This window comes from Watersipora subatra, chromosome 7 (assembly GCF_963576615.1).
Source record: "Watersipora subatra chromosome 7, tzWatSuba1.1, whole genome shotgun sequence".
NCBI lineage: Eukaryota > Metazoa > Bryozoa > Gymnolaemata > Cheilostomatida > Watersiporidae > Watersipora > Watersipora subatra.
In genome coordinates this window covers 13,544,659-13,569,352 of record NC_088714.1, presented here as the reverse complement: position 1 = coordinate 13,569,352, position 24,694 = coordinate 13,544,659, and the positions used below count along the sequence as shown (strand labels likewise).

At 36.6% G+C, this 24,694-nt stretch overlaps 1 protein-coding gene across 1 annotated transcript; it reads left to right on the top strand.

Moving 5' to 3' along the window:
- The first annotated feature begins 174 nt into the window (after positions 1–174).
- LOC137400246 (uncharacterized) lies at positions 175–24,458 on the top strand. Its single transcript, XM_068086574.1, has 8 exons — positions 175–256; positions 510–616; positions 1,810–1,984; positions 3,853–3,961; positions 12,715–12,958; positions 20,204–20,252; positions 20,467–20,667; positions 24,045–24,458. Exons 1-8 carry the CDS (start codon positions 235–237, stop codon positions 24,326–24,328), a joined length of 1,191 nt encoding a protein of 396 aa, XP_067942675.1. The 5' UTR covers positions 175–234; the 3' UTR covers positions 24,329–24,458.
- The last annotated feature ends 236 nt before the right edge of the window (positions 24,459–24,694 follow it).

The window sequence follows — 24,694 nt, the reverse complement described above, 5'->3', positions numbered from 1 at the left end:
AATTTTTATGAACAGATACATTTACATTTATGTAATTTTCAGAAGTCTCAGTCACCATGCTCCTCAATCCTGTATTACATCATCAAGGTCCAGGATCTAAATGGTTCTGTCATCTACCAAGATGCAGTTTCAACATCTGGTAATTTTGTCATTTCAAACCTGTCAGGCTTCACTACTTACATAGTCACTGTTGAAGTGAGGTTAGGTGACAGCCTAAAAAGTGAGAAATCATCGATGGTTCTGACAGTAGAAACAGGTAAGTTTGGCTTGAGCTTATGTGAAATGCTTTCCATTGACTTCGCTTACTGGCTGTTTGTTTATATGCATGTCTAGTGTATTGTATTACTTGTACATGTTTTGATATTTTATAACCCGTGTTCTAATCATTCCAAAAATTTTAGATCGATACTGCATCAAAGAAATTCAGTTATTCGTTTTTCTTAACAAATAAACTTGTCATACATGCAAAGCTAGAAGGTCATTACCTTTTTGATGTTTTGTAATTCTAGAAGTGCCAGAAAAGCCGCATATAGAGAATTTAACATCTACACCAAGATGTATGTTCATAAATGCCTCAAAACCACTGGATCCAAATGGAGTCATTACAAAGTATCTTGTGAGTATATTGATATACAGTATATGCAAGGTGCAGGTCTTGACTTTGGCATTTCATATTTTTAACAGAGAAAACATGAATAGTTTGAGTAAGGTTTAATGTACTTTTACATGAAATGTTATCCTTAAGAAGGTAAAATTTTGATCATGAAGCACAAGTTTAGCACACAGCTGCCTGTAAATGTTTCTTGATCTAAAATATTTTCATCAATTTACAATCATATCCTGGTCTGTCATAACCCCAAAAATAAGTATTTTATGCTGTGACTCAAACATCTTCAGCATAAATTATGTTGGTTCTATGTGAAGGAAGTGAAGTGTTGCAAGTTGAACAAGTAATTCCAATTCATTTCACGTAGCTAAACAAAACTTACTACTCACAAAAATGATAGGTAAAAAGTCAGAGGTTTTTGACCATAATATTCTTTTAAGTTAGTGGAAAAATTTCTGAAATATTTTGCAGATAAAAGAAAGAAGATATATTAATACATACACTGTAATAATAAAAAAGTTGATAGAGTTTTGATAAAACTGCTGTTAGTATATTTCAGCGGTGAGTTCGGATATATTTCTATTTAGTTAAATAGAAAATTTGGATGTAAGCTAAAAATTTCAAGTTAAATTGAATGTTTACATTTTGAGCACAGTTTAAGGTTTGAATTTAATGACCTTTTGACCATAATTAGGATATTACCACAAAAATCATGAAAAGAAGTCTACAACCATAAATGATAATCGTTTTAAAAAGTTGAGTCAGGATGAAAGTGTTATTATGCATTTAACTTGAAAAACCTTAAGTAAACTATTAAATTGTATTCATATCAAAATGTATCATTAATTTTAGGGTTTTATGTATGATTGTAACAATATCTTTGAAAAACTATTTTAAATACCTTATTTTAAAAGACTAAATGATTGGCCCAAATTTCCTTATCATAACAGGTTGTCAACAAAGTTCAGTAAGCGAGTAAGCCAATTGCTGGCTGTAACCATTGCTGTTACATGATGTAGTTACCACAGAGTATAGAAAAATAAAAAAATAGCTGTCTAATAGTCAATAGCTGTCTAATAGCCTGTCAATTAGCTCTGCAAATTTAAGCAAATACTGTGTTGGTATCTTCAAGCACTTTTAACTACTTTTATTAGAACCCTTTTATTCACAGCCAATGGCTTACGCATAATTTATTTCTGTAGTTTGCCTGTTTAACAAACGAAGAAACAGTCATAGATGTACCTCCAACGGCTACTCATGCTGCAACTCAACTATGTGGGCTGCCCTCTTCATCTTTGATCAATTGTTCTGTTAGAGCTGTGAACTCTATCGGAACTGGAGAGCCAGTTTATGTATCAGGTTACACAGAGCTTGAGGGTAAGTTTTATTTTGCATTGTGCTTTAGAAAAGTGAAGCTGCAAAGAAGGATGATTTCCGCATTTTCAAACTTGAATAAACTCTAAAAAAACCTGTGTATCTATTGTCATGGAGGCTAATTTTTTTAACGAACGCATTCAAGTTGCTTTGGATCTCCACGATCATCGCCCTAGTCATTTGACCCTTGCTCTATAATGCCACATGTGTAACCATGAGTTAGTAATTCATGCTTCTACACTTATACTGAGATTATTTCTAGTACAAAGTTTATAGAATTCTGTAAACAGTAGCAATTTACTAAATAAAAAATTTTATTTTCATGTCATACACTTTTCTATTAAAGAATATGACCATTTATTCAATCTGATATCAAGCCAAATATCTGTATTAAGCAATATCGCAGTTAGAAAAAGATGATTATATTCCTTTTTTCTGTTTGCTCATTCAATAGACACTACCTTTTTTGTTGCAAAATTCCACGGGGTATTGTGATCTCTAAAACTTTTGGGTGTTTGAACTTTTGCACTTTTCTGTCATGAAAATTCCAACACTCTAGACATTATCCCTTAACGGATCTACTAGCTATTTAGTTTCACTCTTTTTTGTAACTTATGGTTTCAACGATTGTGCTTCTCATTGCTTATGGATTTCTATGGCAATAACTTTTTCCTAGCGCCCAGTAGCACTTCAATATCGTTTATCTTTTTTCATACCAAATTACTTTGATTTATTCACTCCCTGGTCTTTAAAAATATATAACTTGAACAATTAAGCGTGATGCATCTCTCTACTTTTGCGACTGTTTTGCCAATTTACTGTGATATTTTTCTGCAAATCAACATTTTTTTGTCACACTCCCCATATTAAGGAAAATCTTAATTGATCAAGACAACAAGGCAGCATGCTGTTCATACACAAGCTAAAAGTTATAATGAAAAAAACTAGGCACTTTTCTATACCAAAGGCGATGCGCTTACCAACACTTTTGCAAAAATTTAAAAGTGAATTTTACAAACACACCAATTTGATTGCTCCCTGCACCAGTTGAAGTAGTTTTAACTTTACCTATCAGCTTTCTAAATTACTCACACATTTGCTAGTAGACACTGTCATTTATGATTAGCTTTTCAGCATTTTAGGATTAAAGTTTTAAACTTTAGAATTGCCTACTTTTTGTTCAACCCGTTTTAACAGAAAGAAACACAATAACAACAGTTTTACAGACGTTTGCCGGTTCAAATTAATTAATTTCCATTTTATACCATTACTGCTACATTGCTCCTGAGCCTTTCAGTGTGCCCAATTTGAGACCCGCTCAATATCACCAGTAGTAAATGTGGCCCTTTACGCAAAACTCGCAACATTCAGTTAAAAACATGAATATATGATGTCGTTTGACAATTATAAACCAAAAAAGTATTATCAACAGTTTTACTTCTAGAATAATTAGGAAAAGTTTTAAAGTGATAAATTATCTTACACTACTTTTTGTCGATTGAAAATTTTTCGGTTTTTGTATGAGTATATTTCACCAACAATTAAAAAAGTTTTCTTTTGAGAAACTGCGGGTTCTTATTACTATTTTCATGGTTAATACAAGAGCCGTAATTGTTGACTTTGTAGTTTGTCCCACATTTGAATAGCTTTCATTTTTGTAGAGTCTATTTTAAGAGTCCCTAACAAAAATAGACAGAGAGTTATGATAATGTGACAATTTATAGGCTTTGTCTACCTGTCAACAACAGTGCTTTATACAAACCCCTAATTTTAGTTATTTGATGAAGAGATAAAATGTAAATAAGCTAGGAACAATAAAAAGTTTCATAAAATATTTAACTTTCTTGATCTTTCTGATGTTTGTTTTGCAGTGTTGTTTAGCAGCCCTCCAAAGTTACTTCCCCTGGATGCATCAAAAATAGCTCTTGTTCGTGTGAAAATCTTCAATGCTCAAATACAAAGAAGTGACATAAATATCAGGTATTTATCTAAACATTGCTGCTGGAACTTTTTACAATCTGTCTTTCAGATATCTTATCTGGTATCAAGAAGTTTGAATTAGGTGAGCTTGTATAGTTCTAACTATACAAGTTAGAGCCATATGGTGTGTTTCTAACTATATGGTTCATTCATATAGTTTATATTTACAGAAATATAGACAATGAATAAGCCACATGACTAGAAGTATACTTCTAGCTCATTCATGGTCTATATTTCCAACACCATGAAATATGATAGGGGTCACAGACCGGGAAATATGATCATGATCATTCATCAATTATTTAACATTTATGATTGTGTACTAACTCATATTTGTCAAAAGATTTACTTTTAGTTCATGCAGTTGCAAGTTTTTTTTTCAAGTTTGTTATAAGAGAACTTACAAAAAGCTAATTAAATGATCGATTATTAGCCAAGCGAATTTTCAAAATTTTCAAAAGTCTAAACAATATTTTCTGTGTTTTTTTGTAAATACTATAAGTTTAAACCTTGTTATTAGTAACATATAGCCATGCACTATCCGTCACCCAAAACACCTTAGCTAAATGTCTCATAAAAAGAGAACATGTGAAACCCTGCATGACAAAATACAACACATGAAAAAATATGGAAGATTCATATTGAACAAATACCTTGCCACTGACTTGATGCAGATATGCAGAAAATGTGATACTTAATTAGAAGCCAAAATAACACTCTAAATCAGAGTGTTATTTGGCTCATAATCTAACGAAAAGCTCTGAGCTCATTCGGAGCTTTTTTTAAATACTTTGACACACAGCAACAAGTATAGGGCTGTATAGTTTAGAAGTCTTGAACTGCCAACCAGCATTTAGGCTGTGAGGGAAATCAGTCAGCCTGCTATTAGAATTTGGTAGAGAAGAAAGCTACAAAATTCACCCTCACTCATGCCTATTTCAAAAACATATTTGAGAAAGGAGTTAGTAAATGTACCTCAAACATAGTCCTTGTAAAATTTATTGACTCAAAAGTCACGTGCAATAAAAACATTTTCATAGTGGGAAGAAAATGAAATGTATGAAAAAACCAAAATGAATGTATGATTTTTTATGAACGATGAAAAAGTTGCTACCTCATTTGGTACATTGTGGCAAAAGATTGCAAAGGTCATGGCTGGCAGCGTAGCCAATCTCAGGGCCAATGTCATGGCTTAGATGAGTCCCAATTCGACAGGAAAAAAGGCCACCGGTAAGACTTCTGGTCGGCCAAATAACCGATATGCTACAGATCGACTGATGGGGCAAAGCCAAAGAAAGATGGAAAAGTATATAATGAGCGTCTGAAGCAATGATGAGCAGAGATTGCTGGTAGTATTTTGCATGCTGATCATTGTTATGAACACATTGAATTACTTGTATGCTTACATAAATTCATTAAATATACATTTATTTTACTGCCTTTGCACTCAGCGGTTTTAGTTCTTGTGGCGCATTAAAGGGAACAACAGTTTTTACTGGTGGCAGTAATAGGATTGCAAATTTCAGCTCCACAAGAAATGGCAGACCTCTGGATGCTCAAACTGAAGCTAACCTAATGATAGTAAGGATAGAGCACCAAAAAAGAGTGCCTCGAGGTAAGACCAATTCCTGATAACTGAGAGAAATAACTGCTTAAGGGGCAATTCACCTCTGAAGACCTGCGAGGTACTTTCATAAAGATTGGCAACAGGATGAATTCCAAATGGTACCTCGAGCTTCAGCACTGACTCATCGATTTAAATCGCTTTAGTACTCTGGACTGAAAGGTGTCAAGTATTTCATCAGCAAATTCTAGGAAGTGGCAGAAGCTAACGACTGGGCCTAAGGCGCCAGCTTACTCCACCTCTGAAAAGCTCTGCGAATAGAGGTGGACAACTGTAAACATTTTGACTGAGTAGAGGCTGTATCTGATGCTCAGCAAGCTTAGTTCAGCATGTCTCCCATACAGGCTTAGTGCGAACTAAGCATCTTGAAAAGAGCCACAATCATTACCCCCTAAGAGCACACTTACAAAAGAGAGATCTTAGCATGAGTGGCTTACGGAAACTTACTCACATTCCGCAGGGCGCACATAGCCAGGGAGCTGTTATGCAGTACTGCAAACCATTTAGGACAACAGCGACATCTGTTGGCACTGTCAACTCCTACAATGACTGATGCAATTAGAGCTGGGATGGTATACCACCAGATTAAACTAAAGGGTCACCAGTTGACGGTAAGACCAGTAAGATTCATGGAAGAGACACAGAAGGAGAGTATGGCTGTAGTTCATGATCAAACTGTTATTCAGCTGGCACTCATCTAAAGACAAAGACATGTCCATTACATTTGTCCCATTTGAAGCCACAGAACAAGGGAAGTGCCAAACAGCAGTGTAGAAGACTGGTTGCAGTAAGCCCAAACTGACCCTACTTCAACAACTGTTGAAGAGTAATGGAAAGATGAGACGGAGATGGTCTATCTACACCCAACTGACAATCGAAAAGACTCTAGCCATAGCTCACAAGAATTACTACCAAGCTCTAGAGGAACTGGAGCCCAAATTCTTGAGAGGCAGCACAAACATAAAACCATGTTTGTGCTAGATCAAACTTTGCCAGAATGTGTTTCCAGGAGTGAGCTCGAAAATCAGCCAGATGGACCTCGGCTAGTGCATTGCTAGCCCGACATGCCGTACAAACACTTTCCCTTTTTAGATTGATCCAACATCCCATGAGCCTGTTACAATAGTGTTTTTCTTTAAGGTTACTCTTGAAACTGACACTAAAGGCTCTCAGCTGGCTTGTAGCCCAAAACCTACACTGATGGCGGCAAGGTTGACTTGCTTTATGGCCCTCTTTTAGACTCATTAAAAGCTTCAGAAGGCTGCTCTGGCAGATTCAGGAAAGTCTGTCTCCAAGGATTTTGTCTCACAAGGCAAGGGTGGTACAGAATCGACTAAGGCATAGGCTATGGACCACCTCTATTCTGCGAGAGTTTTCTCCCGGAAGTTGGAAGGGTGCCCCATTCAGTTCCTGATTGATATTGGGTGCACACAAAGTTACTGAGCAAGCAAGTATTTGCCAAGCTTCTTCAGAGCAAGAGGAAATTGCTTAAAAGTGATGATTATGGTTTCACAGCCGATGGTACTGGACTGCCATTCTATAAACTTGTTCTGCCCATACGGCTTCATGATTTAAAGACCGAGGAGATATTTTTAGTTAGCCACATTAGTGAGTACGCTATCTTCATTATGCCTTTCTTTGTAGCAAACCAGCTTGTTATGAAATTCCAACAGCCTTCGGTTTTCGTGTATGGTTGGCTCTTGATCTGTTTGAATAGACACTGCACAGCAAAGTGCATATAGTGCAGGATATGGTGGTACCGGCTCGAACCGGCAGTCCATTTCATGCCAAGTCACTACCAGGAACTACTGCCTATTAGGGTTGATAGAGGGCTGTCCAAGAGACCCACTGCTGGCTACAAGCTTTGAAACTGTCTGGGTTAAAGAGAGAGGTAGTCACACAGTGCCTAAACCTTTTAGACTAACCCCTATATCTCCAGACCAGCGTTATGGTTGGAATCTATTTGGGAGTAAAGGACCACCAGGTGGATGACAAACGACCACTCTCCCGCTCGAGTGTTGCGCCTCAGAGCGCAAAAAGACATTAATGACAAGGGTGTCAGTGCACCTGGAAGACCTGTTTGTGGTGGCTTAAAATAACTGCTGAGATGAAGAACAGACCTCCGAGGTGGAACACTTCATTCTACTGAAGAAGGAAACCTGGCACATTCGGCAGTTTCTGCATCAACTTGGACCAGAAAAAAAGGCTGAGGCCAAGCGTCAAGTCTAAGACTTGCTCAGCAAAGTGCTCACACACTGGCTGAAAGTGTCTAAATAACTGTGATCATCTTGATTTCGAAAAAGAGTAGCAAGTGACATTAATTTTTTGCGTCAACCTTTGACAGCTGAATGTCCTTACTAAGCAAAATTCTTATCCTCTTTCTCAACTTGATGACGGATTTAATACCCTTTTTGGCAGCAATCTTTGTAGGACATGGGACCTGGTCAGTAGTGGCTATTGGCTAGTTGAAAAATAAAGGAGTCAGCATTTGCTATTTATTCCGATCTGTAGAAGTGGAAGGTTCTGCCTTGTGGATTTACCTCTGCACCAGCCACTTTCCTAAGGCTGATGAAGCATCTACTACATGTATTGGATTGGATGACGCTGCTACTCTACTTAGATGACATCATCAACATCTTTCCTGACTTTGATAGTCACCTACCTCAACTAGAGGAAGTGTTCTAGCATCTGAAAAAGCTGGACTGAAGCTGTAACCACCCAAGTGTAGGTTACTATAGTGACAAGTGCATTACTTAGGTTATGGGTCAGCGACAAAGGCGTATTTCTGAGCCAGGTAGCTCAGAAATATGTTCCTATTGTGTAGGAACATCTTTCTGAGCCTACCGTGCCAAAACTAAGGCTTCTTGGGCATAGCAGACTACTACTGGCAGTATACCCCAAGCTTTGCTACAATAGCATGGCCTCTGCACAAGCTGACAGAAAAAAAAGTTGATGTGAGGGAAGAAAATCAGATGATCTTAGAAGGAGCTTGAGGAGCACCTATCCTCAGCACCTGTATTGGGCTACTTCTGTCCAAGCCAGCTGTACATCCCGGACATGAATACCAGCAGCTGCAGAGTGAGTGCAGTGCTTTTGCATGCCCAAGATGACATCGAAAGTTTCATTTCTTTTATAAGCAAGATCCTGGCGCCGGTAAAGAGTAGGAACTGCATTACCAGGAGAAAACTTTTGGCCATGGTAAAAGCTATGAAGCACTTCTGGCCTTACTTCTATGGACGGTAGTTTCTTCGCCGCACAAACCACACATCTCTCCAATGGCTGATAAGGAAAAAAAAAGCCCTCAAACCAAACAGCCAGGTGGCTAAAGATCTTAGCTGAGTTCCAGTACACTCTAGAACAGGCAATCAGATTCTGCCATGAAAATGTCAGCATTTCGAGCACATTGAGCTGAGAGATGAAGGATCGACGTAAGAAGAGGTTGCCATGGAAAGCCAGGCCTTGTCAGGTTGACTAGAGGGAAGTCCAACAGCCGTGTCAAAAGTTGCCAAGATTGTGCCATAAATGGTCAGTTGTATGGGCCAGCTCATTATTAACACAGCAGCCGAGGGTAAACCCAGCATGGACTGAGGCCACCTTGAAATTCTGCGATACAGCTATAGTGATGACTCAAGGTGACGTCGACAAGAAGCTGGCTCAAATGCAGGCTGCTGGTCGAAGAACGTGACCACCAGGTATCAAGCAACTTCTTGAGCAGAGGAGTTGACTCAGGATCTGCTAGAGTTGGGAGATAAAAAACTCTGACAAGCACACAGAATCTGGCCATTTTTCTATAGCCAACCTCAGCAGTGCACAATCTGCCTACCGGCCATAAGGAAGATCACCGTTTGGCAGGCTCACAGTCTTGCTCACTGCGGAATGGGTAAGCAATCAGCTGACTGCTACTGACTTGGTGTTGGCCAGAAATGACAGCCACGGTGAGGAGACCAATTAAGAGTAGTGAGATCTGCCACATGGCGCAGCAAAAAGGCACAAAGACAGCCAACTGCCAGCAGAGGCTATATGTAGGTTGCCCCTAACGGAAGGTGGCCATGAACCTGGTGAGACCGATGTCGACAACACTGAGAGGGAACAAGCAGATCATGGTATTACCAGACCATTTCAAAAAATGGAAAAGTGCTCTGGCTCTTTCAGTGGTCATGGCTGCAGTAATGGCAAATGCTTTGAATGAGCAAATGTTCTGCTACGTGAGTCTGCCAGAGCAAGTCTATACTAACTGGGAGGCACAGTTTGAGAGTCAGCTATTGACCGAGCTTTGCTAGCTCTAGTGGACAGAAAAGAGGCGCACCATTTAGACTGCAGCAACAGACCACTGGGTGACTCCTTTTGAGCACTGCTGTTGACTTAAAGTCAAAAAGAGTGGAAAGGGTTGCTCATTCAGCTGATAAGAGCATACTAAGCCACACCTTCCTCGGCAACCGACAAGACAGTAATCTGCTGATGCTCGGTCAGGACTTGCCCTGCCAGATTAGCTGGAATTCAGCCCACTGCTGATGGAGGCTTAGCCTACACCGGAATATGTGGTGGTGATGCTGAATAAGCTGGAAAAATGCATGCAGCTTTCAGAGAAGAGCAAATAGCCACTTGGCGAGAGAATTAAGAGGAGCTCGAACTTTATGCCTCAAGAGACCAAGTTCAGGTCCTGAATAACAGACCTAAATGATGAGAGAATAGAAACTCCAAGCAAAGTTTGTTGGGCCCAACCAAATATTTAAAGCCTGGCCTAATCATACCCCTCTGATTGAGCAGCAAGAGTAGTCCTCTGTTCAGAGTGAAAGTTGACATAAGCTTTTTTTTGCTTGCTCCGAGGAGCTCGGCTAAGCACTAGCTACAATAGAACTTTGTAGAGTCACTGGTATGAATAAAGCCAGAGCCATGAAACAAGAAGTTCAAGCTAAGTTAGAAGCTGAGTTAGATTTGGCAAAACCAAGAGTAAAGGTTACTAAGGGCTCGGAGTTTAGCCAAGAGCTCAGAACTCAAATAAAGGAGCTTTTCTGAGGCAATTTGAAAACCATCAAATGGGCAGCACAAAGAGCTAGTCCTACCTCCCATTCAGAGCTAGATGCAACTGGTGGCACATTTCTTAGCCATCTTGGAGTACTGGGCAACCAGATCAATATGGCGAGTGAGTGTGGCTATCGTGTTGTGGCAGCCAATCTCGAGTGCTCTCATGTAGGAACACCTGGGCTGAGACAGGGCAGCATTCTCAAAAGACTAAAAGGCAAGGGTCTTATGCTTTTTACTGTACAGCCAGTGAGTACTCTTCTGGAAGCTCACCGATATCCACCCACCACACACTATTTTATGTTATGACGAGCCTATCAACATCGCTCAACCAGGTGAGACTATAAATTCTATATTCAGATCTGTTGAGCCTGTTTGAGCAATGAAATGCAAGGAAATAGGAACGCTTAGTGGGCCTTTTAGAGTCAGACGAAGAGTCTATGTCTGTGTGTAAGAGCATGGGCATATCAGACACAGGCGAGGCAGTGAGATTCACCAGTACAGCAGAGAGAGAATGTTTTGACCAGGCAACAACTTTGGACGACTCTGTTTCAGACAGAGACGCTTATGTCGAGTCACACCTTGTCGGCACTGCCTTCCGGGGACCAATTAAAGCCTGCTCAGATTGTACCGTTTAACAGATATCAGACCTCCCACCAAAGAAGGAATTGAGTGAAGAGCCCCTCGATATGCAGGAGCGATTTGATTATGTAGAAGAAGTCGAGTTCTCAAAGCCAGCCTAGATTTCTGGCCTAATCAAGATCAAGCCAACTAGAGGACCCAACCCGACACAAACACTGACCAGGCATGGAGGTTATGAATAAAACTTCAGAAGTTGCCTCCTGACCTGGCCAAAAAAGAGTAAGTGCAGACAGAGTGCTATGTCAGTGGCGTTACTTTGTCAAAGGTGACCAGTGACTGGTGACCAGGTTGACCAGGGTGACCAGCACTAAAAAGAGCTTCAGCTGATCATGCAGGGATAAAAAGAGAAAAACCTGTAAAGCCTGATAGTATGGCCTTGGAAGTTTGCAAGTATGGTGGTGATCACCTGCAACATAAGTTGATTGATATTATTCAAGTTATCTGGAAAATATGGAGAACTCATCCATACCTAATACATGTAAATGCAAATGTTGTGAAAAACTTTAAAAAAGATGACAAAGACATTTATGGCGACTGCCAAAACTACTACAGAAAGAGAGAGAAGGAGATGGAAAAAAAGAGTGAGATTGTAAGAGATACAGAGCAAAAGAGATAGAAAAAGTGAGAGATACAGAACAAGAGAGATAGATAGGTAACAAGCATGAGAGATAGTGAGTTGGAGTGAGTTAGAGAGTTATAAAGAGAGTTAGAGAAATAGACAGTGGAGAGAAAAAATGATTCAAACATAATTTTGATAGCACAATATGAGCAATAAAATTGGACAACACAATTCAGAAACAAACATAGTTTTTTATGTGTAATAATATAAATTATTGTATTCATTGAACCCACACTTTTTTAAGAGTTTTTGCAAACCACAGGTTCATAGAAAAAAAAGTGCAGCAGCCATGTATCATTTGCAATGGCTACAATATCTATGTAACATGACCTTAGCCGCTAATGATTGGTGTGCGTAAAAGATCAAAAAAATGTTTTTCTGTATGACTAGTAGATCAACTTATGCCTTAAGAGTTAAACTATGAGCTTTACAGGCTTGTCACTGAGTTAGCCTACTTTTACATGTAGGAATAAATAGCAGGTTTTGTGAAACCTCAGAATTTCGTTGTTGTCACCGCTTACACTCATGAAAATGAAAAGTAATTCTTACCTGGTTGTTATCAAAGCAGATAGAGAAGATTTTGTTGGCATGGACATTTTTATTCTACTGCCCCCAAATTATAAGGTTGAAGCTGCCCAAATCAGTATGAATGATTGACTATTGCCTCTTTGCTGTGTGCTCTTAGCTTTGCTATTAGTGTCTCTGATAAATATTGAGTCACTAATAATAGATAGGTACTTATAACAAACAACACGATTGATGAGATTCAATGTCAAAGATTGAGAGATTGCGTATATTTTATTTGCTGTAGAAACATTAATTAAATGAATATGTTAACTCTCTTAGGTCATACTTTGTGCTGCTACAAGATTTCGATGTTAGAAAAGCAGAGAAATCTGAACCAGTTGACTGTGATGTGATGAAAGGAAACTGCATGACAATGGCAGAGATAGAGCGCAATCTGGTTACCGCCGATGGGTACATATTCTACATAGGAGATGGAAAAGAGTATGGTGAATATGTCAACAGCCCATTAACACCTGGGAAGTCATATCTGCTGCAACTTGCAATTTCTTTTCAGCTGCCTTTGGTGAGTGAATATTGAACTTTGTTTATAATTGTGCCTTAGCTCTTTATTTGCACAAACAACTCTTTGTTGCTTACATTTCAGCCGGAGAGGCACAAAGAAATCCTTTATACATATTATATGCTTGCCTTTATTTATAATATTAAAATGTTAAAATCCAAAGTTCGGAGACAAGGAATATAATAAATGGAGGCGACAACGCTTGTTATTAGAACGTATGGTCAATTAAAGGCTCAAGGAGAAAACTTTTTCAATGTTAATAAGAACAGAAGTGAGTACCAAGTTTGCTAAATGGTGGAAATTATTTTGCGTTGTTAAGGCAAAGGTGGTAGCAAAGCCTTCTAGTTTTTTAGCCTATTCAAATGGCTGCCATATTATGTTGTTTTATTACTACACTTGTAACCAAAAACCTGTCACCTTGTGACTGTACTCTGATTGCATTTAAAAACACAAGCACAACTCAAGAGTCAAAACTGATAAAGTGGAACACAATTTTGAAAAGGGTGGCTTTAAAAAAACTGTGGAATGATGCAAGATATCATGAGAAAACATTGTTTAAGCTAGAAAGAATTCGTGAAGTACCCGCTGTGATGATGACATACGACAGAAAAAAGACTGCAGACCTACGGAGACTGTTAACAATGTTTGATTTTAGGTTTAAATGTATCAAGTCTCTGGTGTTTAAAGTTTTTTTATAGACTTAGTTGTTATGAGGTTTTTCCCTGTTTTGTAAAACTTTATTATAGTTTGCTCATTTACAATGTGCACCAATGAGATTACTAGAAGTTGAACTAGACAAAAACAAAAGAGATAAAACTCTTTCCATCAACATTAGACATTTAAGGAGGCAGAATTCAAGTGGCCAGCAGAACATGCTTGCTACGTGCATTGGCCTTTTATTCTCAGATACTAGCTTTGTGAACCAGTTGGTTGAAATTTTATCTCTTCCTAGGGCAACACCTAGGGATCTTGAGTCCTAAAACTGGTAGAGCCCTGTGTATCGTCTCGCCTTTTAGTCTAGACCGGTTTGTCTGCACCAAAAAAGGTTTTGCACTCTGAATCAAAGGATAAAATTACCAGTTCAATTAAGTGTCGTTTAATGTTTTGTTTGTATTTTAAAGACTTGCTGGTGTAAATATCATTTTACTTATATCTTGATATTATGAATATTATGGAGCGATCTATGTAACCACATTGACCTATACCCGCTTTGAATGTTTATAGATAATACAAACTATTAAATTCTTGGCATCACATTATGCTCACTTGTTGGATAACAAGCAACTAGATTTGATAATGTCTGTGACCATAGCACATTCATTTCACTGGTGATAGCACAATTGGATATTATACCTAAAGCCCAATGATTTGCTCGAGTATTCAAAGACAGCAAGGAAATACTTGATTACCTAAAACAACAGCAAAGCGTTACACTCACCCGAAATGCTAAAAGATCAACAAGCTGAGCTATGACAGGTCATTTGACACAATAAAAATCACAGAAAGATTTGAGAAAGTCTGACACACAGCAAGTGGAGTAAAGAAAAGACAAATGTACAGCTTAAGATAACGTTAAAAGGAGATGCTACCAAAGGCCTACCAGCAGCAAAATATGAAAAAAGGGGCATTTGTTGAGTAAATATGGAATAAAAAAGCGCCAAGTCAACCATTTGATAAAAAGGATTTGGTTCTGCTTTAGAGAGGATATTTATGTGTTCACCAGCCAGCTTCAGTATGCTTTTAAAATTGCACACTCGTCACTAACATATATGGAAAGAGAATAGTCAGCAGTAAAAGAAGTCCTGAGACTGCTACCGACGAATCATCAAGCCGCATGGCCATTGACATTAGACCCAAGCAATAATCTCCAGACTTACAAAATAAGCTAAAGGTTTTTGAGAAAAGCAACTCCAAATTTTACATATTGATATAGCAAAGAGGGATGATACAGAAAAAAAGGAAACTGCTGCAATAACCAAAACATTCATTGAATGCCTGTTGCAAACACAAATAAAAATGTAGAAGGCGTTAAAGAAAGAAATTTCACTGCAACTGGTGAATCAAGTAATGCTCCAGCCAGAAAAGTCAGGGAAGAGGGCGTGCACAGAAGTAAAAAAGTGCAAAGATGCGTTGTTGGAGATGCAAACAAAAAGACTACTTGACCCAACAGTGTTGGCTTCCACCTACATCGATAACCACACAAAAAGAGTGCCAGACGGTAAAATAATACGTTTAAAGCTAAAACGCCCAAAAGGCTCTAGAAGGAAATTATTGCACCTGAGTATAAATCAAGCCTTCAACAATGAATATGCATCAGCTTATTACTTTTTCGGCAAGCCAGACCAGTATGAACAGCGTTCCTTCGTAAGAGCGGATACTTAAAATGATTTGCGCCAATTAAAATTTACAAACAACTCCAAGAATGACACAATATGCTGCTAAAACTTGTACGTTCTCAGGGAGTCCTGGCAGGTGAACGACCCATTAAGAATTAACCATCATTACAATTACGTGGGCAAAACAAACTTTTCAGCAGCAAGTTTTTGTAGCAAACCTACAGGAGAACATATTAATAGGCCTTTACGGAAAAAGGATGTCACAGAAATCCTAAATACACAACTATAACTAAGGAGAGATATGGTCAAGCGCTGTAAGCAGTACCGAGGGCCACTGCTAATTTGCCTGCAGGCTGTAAAATTGTCAAAATCCCACCATTTTCTGAGGTCATAGTCAATGATCAGTTTAACAAAAATTGGAATAGCCAGCTAGGCTTGATAGAAGGCAAATAAAATGACACACGGTTACAAGTAGCTGCCTCACTTCATTTTCCATGAGAAGGATGTTTGTAGGTTTGAGTTTGAAACTCAACCTCAAACACTGGGGCGATTCTGGCAAGAAAAAGCGTGCTATGTGCAGACAAACCGTCAAGCCGACAAGACCAACTAGTTGAAACCAACAACCACTGCTAGCTCTGAATGAAATGCTACAGAAGAATGCTTTAGAGGACATTGATGCGAAAAAAGCTTGCCACACACTAACAAATCACCAAGATATATTTAGCATAAGGAATTCAACCTTGGAAGCACCAACATTGCAAGGCATACCATCCACTAGTAGAGGGGCTTTACCTGATTAAACACATGAAGACAAAAATGAAAATCCTGTCAAAAAATATGGACAGTAAAATTTGATTTTTGAAAAAAAGAGCTGAAGGTTTGCCAGTACTGGTCATACAAAAAAAGGATGGCAGTTGGTAGTTCTGCGCAGATTACCGCAACTTCAATTAAGTAACCTCAAATGACGCCGTTCCGCTTTGCCTATAGATTATCGCTTGGGCATGTTAGGGTGAAGCGTCATTTCAGCAAGATAGACTCAGTGATCAGCTAGTCCCAGATAAAGTTTGATAGCGATACAAAGAAGGTGGGATTTATTGCCCTGTCAGGTCTCTCTGAGTGGGAAGTGTTACCATTTGGTTTGACCTTAAAACATTCAACTTCTTAGGAATGATGAAAGCAGTTTTGTGAGACTTGCATAGCATTGCTCATCTACATTTCACAATGTTGTTTGCCCAAAATGTTGACATGCCAGTCCAAAGGCTATAAGTGTTTGCTTAGATCAAAGCTGCACACTTAGAGCTCAAGTAAAAAAGGGCTCTTTTTTGTGCGCCAAGTAAAGTATCTGGGTCATCCAGAAAGTAGCCGACGACAAGAAGATCTCGTCTATGCAGAAATGGCTTACTTCACAGCACAAGCATTATATCTACTTGGTTTTAAGTGCTTGTAACTATTACAGACAATTTATGCAAGGCTTCTAAAAAACACCGACCCACAAAACAGTTGAGTTTAGAAAATGCATAATTTTGGTGGTCAGACAAATGCCAATAGGCGCTTAATATGCTATGGCAACATCTGGTATTTCCTCCTTTACTAGCTTGTCTAGACTTTTAACTACCAGTCATTTTGGACACCATCGCTATTGCGGTAGGAGAAGTGGCAGAAGCACCGCTCCAAAGACCGAGTAGCTTGAAGAAGCCATACTATATTATATTCTCTTGCACACAGGATACTACAGTATCTTGTATAAATTTGTACTTTAAAAAAGACGCTGAATTTTACTAGGCTCCTTGGTCATAGGACAACACGGTACAACCAGCCAACACTCATTGATTTTCTATTTTACGAAGACAACCACCTCTGTCTCAAGGTATCAACTTGTACCCTATGCAGAATCCTTTGTGATTATTTTGCCCGAGAAGAACATGATACTAACAGCTAGCACACATTGGTCCTCTCAGTTACCAACTTTTTAGCTAGATTTGAATATGCACCCTACACAATGGGAGACCATATTGCTCACAAACAACAACAGTTGGCATAGCTCAGATGCAACCTCCATGTGTCCCAAAACTACCACCCGGTAGGTCTAAAAGCCATTAGCCAGCAATTAAAAGTTGTGTCGGTAAGATCATGTCGACAAGCCAAACAAAATTGAGTAATCAACAACTTGATGATCCAAACCTACATTTTAAAACCTAACCTATGATCCAGACCATTGAGCAGCAAACCATGCTGGACACCACGTCATCAGCCGGGAGACTGCTCAAGTATGACAACTAGGATCTCACTATAGCCTGAATATACAGGAAGGTTTTCCGATTGCAGGACTTGGAAGAAATGTGATGAAGATTACTAATAGCATCAACCCATCAGGAAGCAAGTTTTAGCACTAATAAAGTTATAGCAACTTTCTAGCAAGAATGTTTTAGGCCGGGGCTAACAAGCCAAGTCAGTCAGCACGCCAAGAAAACAGATAAGCGTGACAGCTGGGCTAAAAACCATGCGTATACAAAGAGATTCAAGAAGGTCATAGCCATAGGCCTGTGTGGCAGCATTCTTATGACAGAGAACATTGATACATTAATTCTGGTTTTGACGGATCGTTTTATACGTTGGAGCAACGTGATTCCAATCCCAGACTGGAAAGCTATTACTAACACATGTGTACTGGATGAGAGAGTATTTGCCTATTTTGTCGTTCCAGATGAGATAGGGTCTTACACTTAAATCAGGGTGCAAAAGTTCAGTTTGAGCTTTTTTTGTTTCTTAGCTTGACACAATCATTTCTATACAGGCCCCAGTGCATTTCAGTAGTCAAGAGACTCAACAGGAAAGTCAGAAATTGTCAAGTCGCACTTTTGACCCAAAAAGTGCTGAATACTTAGGGTTGGCTGCTGCTACAGATCATGAGGACTTTCAAGCAACTGTACACTAGATGAAATAAGTTTTTACAAACTTTATAATAATGGGAAGGCCTCCAGATATATTACATCCCTGTGGAGGTGCATGAGCTTACCGGTAGTCAATGTATTTTATGCCTACAGGATAAATTACAAAAACTTTAGCAGTTGCTACAAGACCAAGACACTAGAGCTTGAACTGGCAAGAAGTTAATTTACCCCCTAAAAGTGGTTGATCTGGCATAGTTGAAATCGTTTTTTAAAGAAAAGGGCAATGGAGTTAAGCTTCAACATATATGTATACATGAGTCCTTATATAGAGTCACAAAATTGTTGCCATGACATGTGTACAAAATAAAGCGAGGAGGTAGTAAGACAGTATAAAACTTTAGCAAAACCAAGTTGTATATTTCTGAAGATGAACTGATTCTACCTACCACAACTCAGGTGCTAGCACCGAAGTCTGGATCACTACCAGAAACCTGTTTATGGATGACATATTTACCTCAACCATATACAAATTACTAGACTCATAAACTCATGACTGTCCGTCGATGACTTGAATGAACTTTTTTCACTAACCTTCTTGTGTGTAAAGAATAAATCTGAGTCTAGCCAAGAATCTTATCATACCGTCAGCAACTCTTGTGAAGAGCCTGACTAGCAGCTCAGACTCCATTAAGAAAACTCAAACAAATCTGGCAAAACCCCTGAAGTAAGGCTGTTCTGCTGCTAGTCTTAAACTATTGGAGTTGATTTTGCTATGTTTGTATTTTTGTTATTTTCTGTTTTACCTATGAATTACACACAATAAAACATCATGAGCAAGCAAACACACTCAGATAGAGTTGTTAACGTTTGTGCCCGTAGCAAATTTCTTTCACTCGGACTGATTATGCCAACATATGTTGTTTCTTACAAAAATTGGGAGAATATAGCATGAGTTGTAGCAAAGATTTTTTAATCATACACAAAACCAACTTACATGTGCCAATACTATGTCAAATATATAGATTATAATAAATTCGTAGTTTCAACCGATTCAAACATGATCAGCCAAAAACTACATAAAGATTAACACTAAGTTTAATAAAAAGAGGTTAAAGACTCATCTATATTGAAACTCAAGTATTTTCCGAGGAGGAAAATTTATGCATAAATAGTTACAGGAAGCAGCCAGCTTTGTTTAGTTTTGCATAGTATTCGGAAAAAATTTTGTCTACTTTTAACAAGAGTATTTAGCCATGAACTGTGTCAAAGTTAACAATTCAAGTGAGTGTTGTCAAGAAACAATCAAATAAAATGTTTTTTTCAGTAGCAACAGTATAAGAAATAGGAAACATTTGTAGTCAGTACAAGGTTTCAACGCTATACTCAAATGTCTTAAAAAAGCATCAGTCAGATTTGTTGATTAATATTTGATTAGCAGTTAATGTATGTAATGCATCTTAACTCAGTGGTGTTTACAGTAATCTAGAGTTTCTCGATTACTTGAAACATCTAATTTTAGCTACATATTGAATATTTATATCGGATGAGTTTCTTCAGAGCACAACCATTATATCATATACTATTATATTATACTTATATCATTCTAGTTTGCTCGTACACTACTCAAATAGCTCACTTGATTTTTAAGATAAAATAATATTATGATAAAATATCGTATGAGTTGTTTGCGTTGATATACAATTTTTAGCATGAAGCATAAATCAACCAGACATTGCAAGTTTTTTTAATTTGAAGAAAATGATTTAAATAACACTAAAAATTATTTGCCCGCAAGCATATATATGTAAATGTACAAGAGAAAGAGTTGCTATAAAATGGGACAAATTGTATAAAAAACTAAACATTTGTATAACAGCATATTCTCTTTAGATAAAGATTTGTGTGATTCTAACATGAATCTCATGCTGAGAGAAGGGAAGAGGTATTAGGAGATGTTGGTTTCAAAAACTGTATCATTGGGAAGCTAAACTTAGCACTATCACAAAATATCTTTATTGCAGGAAGATGATGTATACTATCACACAGTAGCTGAAGTCACATCTATAACAGGTATTTTACTTTTTGCCTGGTGATAAACCTGCTCAGAAAATAGCCCTATTAGAACAATGAATATGTTTGTATTAGTATGCTATTGATTTAGTATAAGCATCATATTGATCTTTCTTTTTTAAATTCCATCTTGTGACTAACTTTAAATTATTAAACATTTAAATTGCATGCAACTAGTTACAGCTGACTGTTCTGTTTTATGCTCCACTTTTAGTTCCTCCGGCTTTCTGTGAATCCCCACCCACTATCGCGAATGCAATAGCAGGAAACAACGAAAAAGCAAAGATCGGACAAAAGGTTTTATACTCGTGTATAGACGGATATCAAAAAACTGGCGGGGATTCTCAGCTAACATGCACTATTACAGAAGCCAATAAAACTCTCTGGACTGGAGAACATCAGCACTGCTCGAAATGTTTGTATCAGTATATTAACTATTATGATACCGTTTTTTTAGGTTTTACCTTAAAATAATAGTTGTTTTTATTTTTTTTGTGTATGTTGAATGTGAAGTTACACTCTATTTCTTTACATTAATATTCCGACTCTTCTTTCCTTAACAAAGCAGTTTTTTTAATTCTAAGGAGCGAAATCTGTCTCTTACAACGTCATAAGTTCATTACTGAGTCACTCCAACCTAAAAACTGTTTTATCTTTTTGGATACAACGATAAACTACATGCTTTAAACAACAGTCTAAGATTCAACCAACAAATAGCTAATTTGCTTCACAAGATAATCAGATATTACATGCTATAAATCCGACCTATTTACTCTACAGTTCAAAAGTGGGTCTTTCTAGTCCGCTGGGCAATCACCTACTCTATACATATATCTATATAGATATCTATATAGATATATCTATATAATATCTATATAGGTATCTATATAGATATATCTATATAGATATTTCTCAATGTATGCCCGTGTGTCGTATGTCATGTATCGTATATCTGTCGGCTTTCTGGCTATAAATCTTAAAATCTTGATATTTTGCATTCTGCTGGATTTGAACTCACGATGATTTTCACATCGACGAGTGTTTTATCTGGATGGTCTACCACTGAGCTAGAACACCATAGTGGTCAAATATGTTTTCATATAAGATATACAGCATGCGCTTGCTAATTATTTCAGCTTCAGGTTTTTCACCACAGGTTTTGAGATTTGCTTGCCTCGAAGCTTGAACATAAATCCGGTTCTCGACTAAACTGGAGCATGCGCATTGCAATTAGCAAAGCTTCGGAAAAGCTTATAAACGGATAAGCATTTTACGCTTCATAAATTTTTACTTTTACAAAAAGGGAGAAACCATGTGGGACAACGCCTCCTCTACCAAAGAAATTTGCTAGTGAAATAACCCTTCCAGTCAAGTTACTTTAAAATTTTTTGGAGGATGAGTCTCTTTTAAAGAGGTAAAGTAAACAGGCTATTGCTGTTTATATTTTTTTTTTTGCGATTTTTGATGTAACTATCTGTTGCATTTTTTGCTGTTTCATTATCTATTTTTGCAATTTTTAGTATTGTATTTATCCTTTAATGCTTTGGATGTTTTAAAAGCCAAACGTACAAAGTGTTTACTTTTGCTTTATTTTTCCATCATCATAAATATAAAACATTTTATTAAAATTAAACACGATCTATATTTACCCGCTTTTATTTATAGTATGCGGTATACAGTACAGCTCATGTGTGAAATGTTAAAAAAATACTTTACCGAAGTATATCTCTGTATTTAATCAAGTTTTTCTCATCTTGGAACGGATTAAAATCAAAATAATTTTATTTTAATGGGCAAAATTGTTTCGGATCTCAAAAAACTCGGTTAGCAGCGCTGGAACAGTTCCGCTAGAATAGGTTCCACTGTACGTTATTAAAATCTATATACCGCTGAAAGTTATGAACTTTTAAACTTACAGTGGTTTGAAAACCTTTTTCTCATGATACGAAGTTTGAAAGTTACAGTTGTTTGAAGAAGTTTGAAAACCTTTACAGTTGTTTTTATTTTCTCTCCTAATTTACATGTATTTCAATTACACAAAACACTTTTCTCATGATATGTAGTTTGAAAGTTAGAGTGGCAAATGATGTTTTATGTTAAATACAAATCAATTTTCTGTCTAAAGACTTTTTTATTACCCGGGCAGCGCCGGGTAGCACAGCTAATGTATATATATATATATACCGGAACAATACTGTCTGTAGCATGAGTGTATATATAGATATTTATAGATATATTTATATATATAGATGTATATAGATATATATAGATATATACATGTATATATATATATATGTATATATATATATATATATATATATATATATATATATATATATATATATATATATATATATATATATATATATATATATATATATATATATATATGCAAACACCAGGGAGTGTTTGCATTAGACAATTACTTTGGGTTTTTATAATATAATATACCATATAATAAAATACAATATAACACCTATATAATATTTTTGCCTTATGATACCATTATTAAAACAAACTAAAACTACATAATTGAATAACAAGTCATTTTTCATTTTAATCCCAACAATTCAGACTTTGATTAGCCATTACTTGCTAACTATTTTACATTTACATTTAAACGCCTTTACAGTTGTTTTATTTTTTTCTAATTTATTTCAATCGCACAAAAACTTTTTTGTGCGATTGAAATAAATTGTACTTTTCATTATATAAAATTTAAAAGCTACAATTGTTTTAAAAAAATTGAAAACCTTCACATTGGTTTTATCTTTCTATTAATTTATTTGAACTGCAAAACAAATTTTTCTCATGATATGAGGTTTGAAAGTGTGAATGGTAACTGTTTTTATTTGTTAAATGAAAGTTAATTATCTGTGCAAAGATTTTTTTATTACTCGGGCGATGCAAGGCACTCAGCTAGTATATTTATACATTCAAATCTCAGTTGTTTGTTGTTTGCCGGTCCAGTTATATTCATAAAGTTTTAGCAACAAAAAATCATCTTTGTACTAGATATGAACTCTTAACGTTCAAGTATTCAAAACTATTTAGCCATTACTTGCTAATTATTCTAAATTTAAACACTTTTATAGTTGTTTACTCTTTTCCTAATTCATTTGAACTGCACGAAACACTTTTTTCATTTTATGATGTCCGAAAGATAGATTATTAACTGTTGTATATGTTGAATAAAAATAAATTTTCTGTGCAAAGACTTTATATGATTTGGGCAATGCCCGACATTCAACTAGCATATGTATAAATACAAAGTCCTTCTATGAAGTTACATTCCATTATGTAATTTAGCCTACTAACTAAGCCTTTAGGCTTTAGTAGAGTTTGTATAGCGCATCTGTGAGCTTACTTTTGAGTAAACTATGTAAAAAGGTCATAGTAAATGATGATTATAGTCTACATACCTTTTGAACTATCACATATAGACATATAGTGCTTGCCCAGTTAGATGTGGTATATTACAAATCTAGTTGAATATAATAATGATCAGGCAGTGTACTAAAAGTTTATATTAAAAACAATCCACGTCAATTAAGTGGTAAACATAATAAGCTTTAGATAGTGTTTATGGGTTAATAAGGTTTTAAAAATTTTGAAAAGATTACGTGACGTTTTGTAAAGTGTCGAAAACTAATCTATGTAGCACAATTTTGTAACAAAGAGCTGCTACATCAGCTTTTTTGCCTTAAATTTAGATTTTCATTTTAACCATATACAAAAGTTTACTCCTCAGGCTTATCTGTTAGCAATCTATCTGTTTTGTTAAAGCCCAAGGTATTGCAATTGGATCAGGAGCAGCAGCTTTAGCAGTTGTGCTAGCAGTTGGTATACTGGTTGTATACCTAAAATGGAAGAAGCAATCCTCTTCTGAACGGGGCTCATCTCCTGCAGAGAGTGACAGTGTAAATGATTACATCGTGCCTGTAAGAGCAAAGCCATTTGAGTATTCTTCAATTGAGTTTTGTGCTGATAGTTGTGTTTGTGGAAATGATTTTTGTCGGGATGAGTTAGTCGGAGAAACCTCAACCACTGATTATTGCTATGAAATGGTTTTATAAAAACGATATCATAATGTAATCTTTATGCTTAGAACAAAATGGATATTTTATATAATGTGCCACTACTTCTAACGCACATATTAAGGTCAGCATGTCTTTTCAATACAAATAATAAAGCAAGCTATTGTCAGTCCTCTGACGTATTTAATAATAATATTTGTTTATTTAAGTATTTTACAATAAGCAATAATTGTTTATTTTTGCTTAAGTTATAAATACACATTGTATGTTTATTATTTTTTTTATTAATTAAGTTAATGCAAAATGAGTACTTTAAAAAACATCTTAAAAATAAAATGTTAATTTTTCTGACCTTTCTTTTAATAAATGTAAGTGTTTATTTATTCTAAATACAACTTTATTTTA

Bases quoted from the DNA above. Each gene is read 5' to 3' on its own strand.
- LOC137400246 (XM_068086574.1), top strand. From the start codon at position 235: ATGGTTCTGACAGTAGAAACAG. The intron at 257-509 runs GTAAGTTTGGCT...TTGTAATTCTAG, and splicing joins GGTTCTGACAGTAGAAACAG to AAGTGCCAGAAAAGCCGCAT. The intron at 20,253-20,466 runs GTATTTTACTTT...CTCCACTTTTAG, and splicing joins TGAAGTCACATCTATAACAG to TTCCTCCGGCTTTCTGTGAA.